The 14,520-nt window shown below is 36.7% G+C and overlaps 1 protein-coding gene across 7 annotated transcripts in view; it reads left to right on the top strand.

Annotated features, from left to right (window-relative positions):
- LOC134542667 (tubulin monoglutamylase TTLL4-like) overlaps positions 1-14,520 on the top strand; it is a 118,386-nt gene that overhangs the window by 7,967 nt on the left and 95,899 nt on the right. For all 7 annotated transcript variants that reach the window (XM_063387103.1, XM_063387100.1, XM_063387098.1 and 4 more), the window contains exons 2-4: positions 3,719-4,867; positions 7,346-7,455; positions 11,285-11,352. In XM_063387103.1, the coding sequence (XP_063243173.1) occupies positions 3,752-4,867; positions 7,346-7,455; positions 11,285-11,352 (1,294 nt within the window). In that variant the 5' untranslated portion in view covers positions 3,719-3,751. The remainder of the gene's footprint in view (positions 1-3,718; positions 4,868-7,345; positions 7,456-11,284; positions 11,353-14,520) is intronic.

The following is a 14,520-nucleotide window of genomic DNA, read 5'->3' as shown; positions in this document are numbered from 1 at the left end:
TCGTAAATTTTGGCACTTAGATCAATTAGCTTTACCACTCTACAATATACCTCCTGTTTTCCAGAACCTACTTGTGTTTGTCGGTGTTGTCATTACGTTGTCCATAATATCTGTTTAGGTTCATTGTTGTGTCCATATGTTCAACATAACCGATTGAGGCGTGTTCTCTGTGGGTTTATGTTTTTCATTTTTATTTCTCATTTTGTATTCTTGATTTTTTTCCATGATAAACAGTGGAAAACTTCAATGGCGTGTATTTAACAAGTTGTATTATATCACAATCTATATTGATGAATAGGCTACTAACAGTTCTATGATGCTTCGATGCAGTTATAATGCAATGTTTCCCAAACTGCTCCTTGGATCCCTCAGGGCACCTCGGATCCCTCGCGGTACCTCGATTGATTCTCAGGGGCTCAATCCACTGCAGTTTTGAAGATAACAATAACTAAGGGATCAGTAATGAGAAAAAAAAAGGGAAATCTCCTTTCTTTTTGGATATATCAAACAATTTTTAAGATACCTTAATTTGCTGTATCAGATGTATCAAATTTTTGTTACAGCTTAATGAATCCATGGACTTTGCCAGATTACTTAGCTGCGTTAACTAAGTATGACCAGCATGAATTTTCAGGTTCTTTTAATGAAGATTTTCTGTTCTGCAAGCCACTTCCATTCTCTACAAATTATAGTAAAAAAATTTTTCCCAGCTTGATATCATCTATCTGAAAAACATGATACAGTGGGTCAATTTTTTCTGATGTGTTTAGGCCATGGTAGGTTGTGTTGTTGGCGTTGTTACAAGATTCAAGAAAGTTAAAAAAAAATTGCACTAGTAGTCTTCTTAGTACTACATCGATACTCCCTCGCAATGAAAATAATCCCAGCATTATCATAGAAGATACTAGACATTGCCGTCAAAATTATCAACTTTGTAAAGGCACAGCCTTTGTAGTGTAGATCGCCCAAAGTACTGTGAAAAGGAAGATGTGGGAAGTATACAGGGGTCATTGTTATTACACATAGAAATATAATTCTAGTGAATTTTATTGGGATATTTTTCTCTTTTGGATGTCCAAAAGAATTTGCAACTAAAAAAATCTACATTTCTGCTAACTGTAGGGAATTTTGTTTTGTATTTGCTACTGTATAATTTGGTTAGGCATGTATGTAGATTTAAAATAATCCTTTGATAAAAAAAAAACCTGTAAAAATATTTGGTGAAAGTTTCTGAAAAATCCCTGAAATTGGTCCACTGGGTATTTGTTGACACCCAGATTAGTACTGTTTGTGCAAATTGTTTTACATGGCAGATATTGTTTGTAAAATGAAGGAATTTAGCTCATCCATAAAATTGAAACAGAAGTTAATATTCTATGCTGATGACAAAATTGCAGCACTGAGTTCTACATGAAAAACATTGAGAATAAGGACCTGACTTGTTTCTCGTTATCTTTAAAATTAACAGAAAAAAAATTACAATAACTGAATCATTGCCAAAAATAATAAAACACCTTAAAAGTTTTCTTCAAAATTTGAATTCATACTTTCTGTACAGGACACTTGAGAATCAATTAGAAAAAGTGTTGAGGGGATTTTAGATTCTTTTTTCAGTGATGTCAAAACCAACAGACTTCACTGTGGCAGAATATGAGATCCTTATGTAGTTCTCCCAAGGACTACAGATTTTTCGTTATTAATACTGGTTTGGACGTCCCGTTACATAGTGTTATTTATTTATTATATAAACAGAGAAACAAAAATGCCATTGTGTTCATAAGTATTTATACTATAAATATCACTTACTCATTTAGCTCATGTAATGAGAAGGTAGACCTGTTTTAAAGAACTTCAAATAATATTATAATTCCTGAAACTCATTTTAGCTTTTCCAAAATAAAGTTGTTATAAAAACTGTGTTGTTTTAAAATTACTTAATGAATGGATCAGCTTGCTACTGTATAGACGCGAGTGTTAATTATTTTGTAGAATCTAGTATTTAGCATAAACTCAATAGCGTTTGTTTTACGTGAGTTTTATTGTATCCATAAATGTGATTACTGATGGGTGTTCCTGAAAGTTGGCAGTGTTGCTTATAGACAGGTTTTGAACAGTCTTTGTTAGGCATCATTTAAAAATAAAACATTTGCCAAATTTCGGGCTTAGTAAGGGGAGGATCTTTATATAGTAAGTTCAAAAGCTAAATTGATCATGCTGCCTTTTGGTACTACATACCTCTGAGAAACTGCCTTTTTTGAGGGACATGGTTATAAAAACTAAATGTGTAACATGTTGGATGCAGAAGACAATACACATCTTAAACTGAAGCAGATGCATTGTTCACATTAACTACAAGTGTGCATGTAATATAACATTTTACAGATATCTTTACTTTATCATTTTTTAGATTTAATAAGCAATATTATCTCTGTTTTTACTATGGTTTCCTTTATTAATATATAAACCTTATTATTCATACTTCCATTTACATATTGTGTTTAATATTCCTTGAAGAACATAGACAGAATATTTAGTGGGAGAAACTTTTTCGTCAAAAATTTATCAGTTTTTTTTGTGTGTGTTCAGTTTGTGTTGTAGGTGAGGCTAGGTTTTTTCTTCTAGTCCCTTAGTTTGAAATATCATGGCCTGTATTGCTACCTCTAGCTAAATCAAAAATTTAGGAAACCTGACTCAACTGTTTCGAATGTCCTAAGTTTGGCATCGGCAGTATTTAATCTGATTGTATGTATGTTGATAACTAAAGTTTCTAAACTGACTTACTTGTGGTTTCTCACTAATGAAATAACTTGGTTATGAACTATGTAAAAAGATTAATCATACAGGTTTATACAAAAAACTCAATTTGTATTTAGAGATTTCCAACACACTTTTTTTTAGTAAAAGGAAAAATGGGTGTGTAAAATAATTATCTTGCAGTTTTTTTAAACACTTATGACAATTTATTACTTATTAGTAGAACGAATATCACAGACTAGATTTTATAAACCTAATGAACAATTACTGTCCTATATATTATTAATTGATGAACTATTTTTACATCCCCCTAATCTCATTGAATAAAATGCAGTTCTTAATTTTGTATTAATTTTTCAGTAAGTTTAATGTTTAGATGCACATGTATCTTTCAAACAAACTAACTTATCGAAATAATGAAGGGTAATTTATTAACATTTATTAACATAATTTCAGTAGTTTGTAAAAAACAATGTTTATAATTCTAATATCATCTTAAATTAGATAGAATAATGATGTTTCATTAAAGTGTTTGTGAAATCATAGTGGTTTATCTGTAGAGTGAAATTTTTCATTAGAATAGAGCTAGAAACACTACACAGGTAAGGTTTATTGGACGGAGACCTTGCCCTGATCTGTAGTTATGCACCATCACAACATGGAGTGATTCCAGGAAAACATGTAAATGTAAATCATTTACTGGGATTTCAGCCTGTTCCTCTTGAATGCCTGTTTAGTTGCTCGAGTATGTCATTATAGGTCTATCTCATTTGTAAATGTTACATTATTTTCTATAGGAAAATATGCTCCACAAGTACAATTAACTGTTGACCTGTGTTTTTTATAAACACTGTTTATTTTTGGACTTGTAATTACATAATTAGGTCTTGATACACTAGAATAAGTAGTGTCAGGTAAGAAATTGAGTCTAGTATTACAAACTTTTTCTCTTTCCTGTGTGCAGGTGTAGCTTGAAATTATATCTGTGCAGAAGACCATGGCAACCCCGTACGTTGTTCCCAAAGTGCCCTTAAACTGCTGTCACCCAGGCTACCACTGCAAGAGCAAGACCGGGCTGTGCCAGGAGAGAAGCAACCGGAACGAGTGTCGCTTCACGTATGCTCATCGGTGTTCCGTCTGCGATGCTCACACGGGACACAACTGCTGTCGGCGGAGAAGCAAGAGCGAAGGTGTCGACGGGGACCCTCTGAGAGAGCTCAATCGAGACTACGAAGTCGAGTGTCAGAGGAGGTGGGTCCCCAAGGAGCGGGAAGTGGTCAACGTGTGCGGAGATTCACGTCGTGGCTACGTCATTCCGGCAAGCAGGTCCGTGCTGAACGAGTATCCGGTCGAGTATGGCGAGTCTTACCCTCGATCCATGGATGTCGATCGTGGCGTGGATCACGCAAAATCTTTTTCCGAGAGGAGCACTTGTGCTCAGAGAAAATTTAGGGACAGAACACTGACCCCAAATCATAGATATCAGCCGAAGTGCCAACAGGATCCGTACGTCAGTATTAGTCACGCGAGACCTTTGAGGGAACGTGAAACTTCGAGGTATGCTTCCATTCCACAAAACAACGAATGTTTTTCTGTGTGTCCGACAAAACCCGAAGCAAGCAATAGTAACTTTAGAAACATTGTGCCATTAGAAGCCCGGGATGTGGATGGTTCTCGGAGAAAATGTGACGGACACGACGTGCCCTTGAAACACAACGGCCATAGAATTCACGCCGATGGTGAAACTCACCAGCGGAAAGCCTCGCAGTATCGGCAGTATCGGCAGTGTGGGCAGTGCGACGGCCGGCAGAGCGAGGAAGCGAGGGCCAGCCCGGCCGCGATGCAGAACCACTACTTGCGAGAGATGGCGGCACTGCGCACCAAACTGCACGAGATCCGTGACGGGGCGGAGGGCAAGAGGCTGCGCCAGCGCAGTGAGTCGGAGCCGGGCGTCACGATGGTGGGAGCGGTGAGTCAGGAGGCCAGCCGAGAGCCCAAACGGGCGCGTGACATCTCCCCCGGCCTGTGGGACGCAGGGTACCGCCAAGTGCAGGACAGCTGGCACCGTGCGGACGACCGGGAGCTACCGAAACGCTGCATTCCGGACGTGAAGGTAACGACATTCGTATCTCTGTTCGGCTGCCAGGCTGGTCTTTAACCAGAAATAATTTTCTCTTTATGGTGTGAGTGGAACACGTCTCATGACCTGGAGCCAGTGGTAGACGTGTTGATCTTACGTGTGCAAATTCCTTGTGGTTAGGGTAAAAGTTAAAGATGGCTGATGTCGCCAGTTCTCACTCTCGGAGGCACTGACAACAATTGGAACACCCAGCTTGGAGAGCAATTAAAAGTTTCCGAAAGACTTCACCAAAATTACTTAAATTACTGGTGATGGAAAACTCACTGTTCCAAAACACTAGATGTTCCCAAAACTAAATAATGCAGAGAATTTCAAACAAATCAATGGAGGTGAATAGAAGCAACTCTTTTTAAATTTAAATCACAAATATTATGGTAACAGGCATAAATACAAACATTAAGCATTACAACAAAAGGCTTACCCATACTAAATAACACTTTATATCTAAAATACTGGACTTCTTAATGTATAACATTTCATATTATATAATAAATGCAAAATCAATAAATTTTCTTAATACCAATTATTAACATAGCAATTACCTTCTAATAAACCTAAAAGTATTCTTTTATTCTACTCACAAAGACATAGCACAAATTACGGAACAAAATTTACACCGTAAAAGAATATTGAAAAAAAATTGCCAATTTAATCTAAACCCGGGTCTGTTCGGTAAGTCCATTTTCGCTCATTACTCAACTTTATTTTGTCAGAAGCTTTATGAGGAACATTAAAAATCTATTTTAGATCCATATGAAAAACAGTTTATACTTAAGAATATGCATTTCAAAAGTTTAAGTTTAATCAAAGTTTACATAATATATTCCAATGTCTTGGCCTGATGCGCAGCTCGGTAGCGAAACACTAGTCGAATGGGGCGTGGCCAACTACGACACACTGATGTTCTCGAAGGGCCGAGGTTTGGGCTATCGGCACTTAACTTGCGTAACTGATGATCCTAGAAAAAGGCAAACCAAATTCAATTTGCCAAACCTTATCACTTTGCAATGCCAAAAATGTGCTCCATGTTGCATGCCTCACCAAATGTGTGTCCGTTGACACACACACCACCAGGCGTGCCAGCTTGCTGGGTAAGCTCGTAGACCAGTCTTCCAAATGTTGCATCCAAAAACATATTAGCTGAGCAAAACAGACGCCTGAGCGCTCTCAGCACACTCCCGTCCAACTACTCGCATGGCTGTCCGTGCACTCTCCTTCCCTTCTGCTGCCTACATCGTACCTCCCCTAGCGTCAGTTCTGAAAGTTTTTAAAAGTTAAATTTCAAAACACTGAAGCCTTCAATACATTGTAATGGTAATTGCTAACTTTACCAACACAATACTTAAAATTAACAAACTGCCGTAATCTCTAATCAAATTAATTAAAAATATAAAATTAATTACAAACTAGAAGAAATAATATATATATCTAATAAAATCTTAAGTAACGCACATTATTCGCTGATTACACTGCCAACAAACAATCATTTCTCACGTATTTGTATAATTGTGGAGTCTAGTAGTCTGGTAGGAATATGTGCAGCAAAATTATAGGGTCTTCAGTTATATAATTGGTTGATTAATCACTAGCTGCCACTTTTGTGTTTTCAGCTATAAGATGGCTACATTTTACTCATGTGGTTAATTAGTTTAATTAGTTAATGGCCAGGTACTTCCAATTATGATTGGCTGTAAAGTAGTGTTCCTTAAAAGAGTTACAGATTTCCTCTGCATTTTTAATTGTTTGTCTCTTTGATACAGCTGGGTTTTCCATGTCATCTTACCTGTGAGGGTGCTTCAGGCCAGGTCAGTCTGCAGACCTATTTACTTAAATGTGTAAATTCTTTCGTGGGGTAATATGTGAGGGAAGGAAGCAGTAAAATTTCTGTTTATTACTTACCTATAGGGACACCATATAACTGTGAACAAAATATATAATAGTGTTAAAATTTATTATTAAATTAAGTAAAAAAAAAGTCATATAAATAACGTTAAATATAAGTTTAGAAATGTTTAGTATATGATGCTAAAATGAGAGAACTTTCACTTGTAACTTATTTGAAACCAGTGTATTCTTCCACTTCAATAATTTTAGTCCTAGGACTTCTTCAAAATATTACTATATTTTTAAGCTTTAAAATCATGTTTAATCATTTAAAATTAATTAAAGTGCCTTCTAACACACTATATGTACATATGCAGACATGCCATATTCATTTGCCATTGAGAGTTTGGCAGATAAGTTGTTACCTTTATGTTTATATTATTAAAAAATTGATTCTGCACTACTTTCTCTAACATCTCCAAAAACAGTAGTCGAGATTTTATGGCATTGTAAAAAAAAATTTAAGAAATATTGTTGTTTGTTTAATCATTATTATAATTAAAACTGCAATAATAAGTACATATCAGGCATAATTGTATTGATCAACTGTGGAACTTTGTTCTTCAGCTTCCAATTATCCAGAGGCAACACAAGAAGTCTGTGAGCACTGCAAGAAACAACCGCAACAGCCTACGAGATGATGTTAGTGTCTCTTCAGACTCTGACTTTGCCGACAGGTAATAAAGGACACAGTGTCCTTACTGCAGCATGCTTCTTTTATCCTGAAAGATTTCAAATCATTTCCTTTCTATGAGTGCAGTGCATATACCACAGTAGTATTTATTTATTTATATCTATTTCATTGTAACATGCCTAACTACAGTTGAAACAAAAAACCTTATTTGAGAGGCACAACATATGTAAACAAACATACCCTAGCAAAACAATAACATAGGACAAAGGACAAACAAGGACAGCACTAGCACAATTATAAAATTAAAATTATAGATAAAAACAATTATATCTAAACCATATTAATACCAATCAAAGGAAATAAGAACATTAAAAAGAATGGATGAGTGTATATGAGATTATTAATAAAGCAGGATAAATACAAAGTTTATAAAATGCTGTAAATCTAAAGTACTGTAAGGTTAGGATAAATAAGTTGTTAAAAACAGAGTGTAGCAAAAAATTTTAAGATCTTGCTAAGCCAGTTAATTTACCAGGTTTTCTATATTATTAAATTAGAAACTAATCTAAAGACAAAATCATTACTCGTGTGAAATGTGAACAGGGTTGGTTCCAGTGGCGTAGCCAGGATTTGTGTATGGGGGGTGTTAGAAGCGTGCCCCCCCCCCCCCCCATATTAAAGCCGGGGGTCCGGGGGTCCTCCCCCCCGGGAAAATTTGGATTTTAAGGTGTAAAATAGTGCTATTTTAGCAGTTTTCGGTTCTTAAATTCAAACCAATATTGTGATGGTAAAAATTTTATTAATTTTAATATGAAATTTATTTGAGTGATGAACAAGAAATTAATTAAAGATTTGGTGCTAAGGGGGGGGGGGGGGTTTGAACCCCTAACCCCCCCCCCCCTGGCTACACCCCTGGCTACACCCCTGGTTGGTTCTAAATGACTGTGTAACTGTGGCACTGTAAGTTCAATGTTATCAAGAATGTAATTGAATCAGTCATTTGAGAAACGTCATGAGTCCAAAAAACTAGTATTGAGATAATCAAGAAAAACCTTCTAGTTTCTTAAAGACTTAAATTAAAAATATACAGCTTGCTTTTTAAGTTGAATAAACATATTATCTGTGTTTTAATACCGTAACTTCCCTAAAAAAGGTAATATATATTAATTTAAGAATAAATAAAGTTAATGGACTGATGACGTTTCTCAAATGAATATCTAATTATGAAGCTGAAATATTGTTTTGGATGACATTACACCCTGAAAATACTAACTTTAATAACATAAACACAAAAAAGGTCTTGTATTATTATACAGACATCATTTTAAGACGTAAAAAACCTTGTATTATCATACTGACATTATTTTAACATGAAAAATACGTTTCCATGTTTTACTTTTGAAATACATACGGAGTCATTGTTAGTTCTATTTTTTTAGCTTGTAAGTTTATCATTTCACGCATCGTCTGTTGCTCCTGTTGCTGTTGGCCATTCCAAAATTTCTTGATAAAAACCTGAATGTTCATTAGGGATGTATTTGATGAGTTTTGTGATATCTTCAAGCTTCTTGATGTGGATTGGATTTTTGACTGGGTCCAAATATGTATATTCTGGGCCTAATGGATGAATTAGTATATTTTTTAGGGGGAGTGGTGTAGCGTGTGTAATGGATGTTTTCATCATTGCTGTATTTTCTGAGTTAATGCTCAGGCAAGATTGGGGTGGATGGCCAGTGGCAATCTATTGGTTTTCAGAGGAGATACGTCACAAGTCAAGGACTTGTCGTTCATAAGAGAAATGTACAAGTCCAGGACTCGTGACGTTTCTCAATTCACTAAAAAATTCTACTGCGCCTAGCACCGAGGATATATCCTGGAATCATGCCGTTTCTTGCTGGAATGATCGGCCTTCGCATACTGTTTACTTTGTTTGCCATAACTCATTTTCCATAAAAATGGACTCATGACGTTTCTCAAATGACCGATTCAATTGCAATCAACTGTAGACCTATAACAAGTTTTAATGAAAAGTGAATCTAGGAATTGTGTACAGTTTGAAAGAGAAGCTAAGTTAGGATGAGGTAAGTGTTTTAGATCTATAAGTTTTAATATTTAATATTGAATTGTTTCAGTTTTATCTCTTATGAGATGATTTGATAGAATTCCAAATCACTGAAAAAAATTCTAATTTTGATCTGATTAATGAAAAATAAAGAGAAAGAAAAGAATCAGAAGTAGTAGCATAAAAGGTGATATATTTGATAAAAAGCTAGAGTTCTTCTGGAACTATTGATTAAGTGATAACATGGTGATGTAAATATAATTTAGAATCTAAAATAATGCCAAGATCTTTCAAAGTGGACAATTTGGGAAGGACAGTATTTTCTTGTGTGTAATTATGTAATAGGGAAATATTTTCTAGTGAATGATATGTTTTTTGTTTTTTCCTTATTTAAAAATACTAAATTAAGTTTGCACCAATTGAAAATTGCATTGATGTCAGTTTGTAGTAATAGACAGTCATTAAAAGAGTTAATTTTGCTACATAAGAGGTATCATCAATGAATATATTAAAAAAAAAGGGTGACAGGAACACCAGAACCACTATATAGCTCGACTATAAAGAGTTGCAATTGTTAATGAAAACAAAGCAATTTCTATTTTTGAGATAGCTGGAAAACCAGTTAACAAAATGGTACTTATACCAAAGTTACATAATTTTCTAAGAATTGCATGGTTAACACCAGTTAACAGAATTGAATGCTTTTGCTAAGTCAAAGTAGCAGGTATCAACCTGACCTCTATTAGAAACTTAATCGAATATGGGATTTAAAAAAAAAATAGATTTGTGTCAGTGGTCATTCCTGATCCAAACCCATGTTGATAGAATGGTAATTTGTTTTTTAAAGGAACCATTGTTGTGGATGGGAGTAACCTTTGCTATTTTCCATTTGTTAGGGAAAAGTTATTTGTGGTTCATATTGAATAAATGTTCTTTAACTGGGCTCATTCGGGACCATGGCCATGCCGAATATCTATTATGCCATACAATGAAATCATGTCGGTATAGTGTTAACGAATGTACCAAAGAAATATTAGTATCTATAGTATAGCAGAGTAAAAGATTCTTCTTTGGGCATGTAAATGTTAAAATTGTTTGGCTTATTTATGTTGAACATATATACAGAGAGAGAGAGAGAGAGAGCAAAGCCATAAAAAATTTTAAGACTTACGTTTACGGTGTGTTGTTTACTTATAAATTTAACATATTAAAACAAAATTCTTGATTTATTTCAAAATGTGTACTCCAGCCTGTTTTCAAGATATTTGAAAAGATGCTTAGTTATATGTATGCAGTAATCGTAGTGTGTTTACGTTTCAGACGCACTTCTACAGTTAATCTCGCTTTTACATATAAGTTATTTTTTAGCTTTGCAGTTTCAATTTTTATTTACAAGCAGTGGCAACTTGCTAAATGTTTCCTACAGTGTGTGTGGTATGCAGAATATGCTGATTAAGCACGATCTCGAGCATTCAAAATTGTATATATGGATTTTATTAAAGTAGCAAAATATTTAAGTGATGTTTGACCTCGACTTCACCTTCGGTGAAGACTTGGATCTTTGCTTTGTCATTAATCCGAGCCAAAAAGAAGTTCTTTGCACACCCTTAGAAAATAGTGTTATGTTAGTGAACAGATAATTAATTAACCAACATATGTGTGACTTGTTAGTGGATGCAAAAAAAAAACCAAAACTAATAAGGATGCACGTCAGAGCAGCTGAATGGTTTGAGAGATGGGTGGGGAGCGGGGAAGTTGGAGCGTAGAGTGTGGTCACCTGTGGGAAGGTTGCGTGCACTGCTGGTTGCAGCGACCGCACTGGCGGCAGTGGGGAGGACGGCGACAGCAAGGGCGAGCCGGCAGAGGACAGCGAGGAAGGTCAGCTCCGTCCCTCATCGCGCTTGCCCCCTCCACTAGCTTAGTACTGAACACACATTTTACTCTCATTTTCGAATACCTCTGTACAGTAGCGTAGCCAGGATTTGTGTATGGGGGGTGTTATGAAGCATGTGTAGAGAATTAAACTTTGTTTGTGTAGTCAGCACTGGAAGTTGTTGTTTTTGTTGTAGCAACGAGTCAAGGAAATGGCGGATATAAATGTGGTTATATTGTGTTACTAGGATGTTTTATTTAACCATTAATAATAAGTTTTACAGGTTATGGGCCCAGAAACTCAGTGAAACAGATAAACAGTCAGCCTGTTAATGTTGAAGTCGTGGCCGGTATTGTAATCCGTAGTTGAGAAACAGTTTCGAGTGTGTACGAGCCTGAAAGCATGGCAACTAATATCAGTACAACTTCATATCCACAGTTAACAGACACAAATTTTAAAAACTGGAAATACCGTGTTCTGTGCCTATTGGACGAAAAGGGAATAAAGTGGATTGTGAATCAAGAAGGGGATAGATGTACGGCTGATTCGACCAAGAAAGAAGAGGCTGAAGCTGTAAACAGGCGAGCTAAGAATATCATTATAAACTGTGTGAGTGATCGTCATATTGATTATGTTCGGGACTGTGAAACTGCCCGGGGTATGTTGACCGCCCTCAGTAACGTCTTCGAAAGAAAAAGCACTATTTCAAAGTTGCTTGTGCGGAAAAAGTTGTTAAGCCTAAAATGTACAACTTCTCTTCAGGATCATTTTAATATGTTTGACAACTTAGTCAGGGACCTGGAAGGGATGGGCTCAAAGCTCGAGCAAGATGATATTGTGTGCCATTTGTTATTAACATTACCTGAGAAATATGAGAAAGTAATTACGGTTCTGGAAACGATAGACACAGATTTGACTTTGGATTTTGTGAAATCGAGGTTGTTGGATGCTGAATTGAAATTGAACTATATGCAGACAAGTGAGGTAGGTGAGAGCTCATTTATTACACGATTTAACAATAGGTCTAAACCTAAGAGGTGTTTTGAGTGTGGTGAAACAGGACACTTTATAGCAGATTGTCCAAGATGCTATAAGGTTAATTATAAATCATCTGGGGGAAATCTTAACATCTCGCGGGACCGAGGTTATGGAAGACACCCGAGTCGTGGGCATGAAAATAGAGATGGCTACGCAAGTAGAAGTAACTATCTATGCTACGATGATGGAGAAGGTCAAACCAAAGAAGTTTCGTTTGTGGCAACTAGTGAAGAGACTGTGTTGTGTAGTGAAGAAACGCATGAAATTCAGTTTGTTCTAGACTCGGGATGTACAGATCATCTAGTTGGTATGCACGTGAAAAATCATATGTCCAAGGTTAAGGAACTCAAGCAGCCGGTAAATATCAGAGTTGCAAATGGCGAAGAGTTGATGGCGACACAGGTAGGAACCCTTGGGCTTCACAAGAATGGGTTAGTCATAAAAATAGAAGCACTTATTGTCCCTAACCTGACAATGAACCTACTATCTGTTGTGAAGATTGTAAAGTCTGGAAAAAGGGTGATCTTTCATGAAAATGTGGCAGAAATAATATATGATAGTGATCTGAAAATTCCTTGTGAGTTGGCTGGGAAACTGTATGTCATAATTTTCTCACTTAGGGAAGCTGAAAAGTGTACCCTGGCAGAAGTAGAGGACCTGTGGCACCGGAGGCTCGGACATTTGAACCGCAAGAGCTTGACGTCAATGGGCCTGCCAACTTCAAACAAAGTGTGTGACTCATGTCGCCAAGGAAAAGCGGAGAGACAACCATTTCCTCACGTCAAGGTACCAAGGTCTCAGAGAATTGGAGAACTTCTGCATACTGATGTGGGGGGGCCAGTAAATCCTCCAACAAAGGACGGCGAGAGGTACTATCAAACTATTATTGACAATTATTCACATTTTGTTGTTGTGTACTTGCTTGCAAACAAATCGGAGGCAGGAGAAAATTTGATAAAGTATATCAACCAGTTGAATTCTCAGCTTGGGAGAGGTTCTGTCAGTCGTGTGCGATGTGACAATGGGGGTGAGTTCTCATCCAATAAACTAAAATCCTTTTGTTCAGACAAAGGTGTGAGATTAGAGTACACAGCCTCGTATAGTCCACAGAGCAATGGAGTAAGTGAGAGGATGAACAAGACTCTACTTAACAAAGTTAGAAACATGTTCGTCGAGACTAACTTGCCAAAATTTCTGTGGGGCGAAGCAATCAGAACAGCTGCATACCAGATTAATCGGTCACCTACAACAGTGCTAAGTGGGGGAATTCCAGCTGGTGTGTATTATGGAAGGATTGATCTGTCTAAGTTAAGAATTTTTGGTGCAAAGGCCTGGGCTGTCAAGTTGCCACAGACAGGAAAATTGGAATCAAGAGCAACACCTGTGAGGATGGTCGGATATAGTCCAAATGGATTCCGGCTGTGGGACCCAGTAACAAATTGTGTAGGAGTGTCACGAGATGTTACATTTGATGGGGAGACAGATGTGGTTTTTCAGGAAGTAACTGTCAATCCTAACCTAATAGTTAGTATGGAAGAAACTGATGGATGTGAGGAAAATGTGGACCTGGATGAAAGTGAAGATTTTAGAGGATTTGACAACAATTCACAGAGAACGACTATGAGCAACCTACCAGAAAGACAAAGGAGGACCACGTCACTACCAAGAAGACTGGGTGAATATGAATTGTATAGTGCGTATTGCTTGATGACTGGTGACCCAACTACATTCTCTGAAGCAGTTGAAACAGGAAATGGCGGGGAAAAAGCAGTAGAAGTCGAGCTTGATGCTCACAATAAATTCCATACCTGGGAACCTGCCAAGTTACCAGAGGGAGTTAAACCTATTGACACAAAATGGATATTCCAGACAAAACAAAATGGACTCAAAAAGGCAAGATTGGTGGCACGTGGTTTTCAAGAAAATTGTGACTACGATGTGTATTCTCCAGTAGCAAAGATGACAACGATCAGGGCATTGTTATCATTTGCACTGCAAAAGAACTTTGAACTGAGGCAATTGGATATTCCTACTGCCTTCCTCAATGGAGAACTAAATCAAGACATTTACATTAAGAAACCAGAAGGGGTTGTATGTGATGCTGAAGTATTAAAACTGAAGAGAGCACTATATGG

This window comes from Bacillus rossius (genome assembly GCF_032445375.1).
Source record: "Bacillus rossius redtenbacheri isolate Brsri chromosome 9 unlocalized genomic scaffold, Brsri_v3 Brsri_v3_scf9_1, whole genome shotgun sequence".
Taxonomy (NCBI): domain Eukaryota; kingdom Metazoa; phylum Arthropoda; class Insecta; order Phasmatodea; family Bacillidae; genus Bacillus; species Bacillus rossius.
This window is presented reverse-complemented; position numbering and strand designations above follow the sequence as displayed.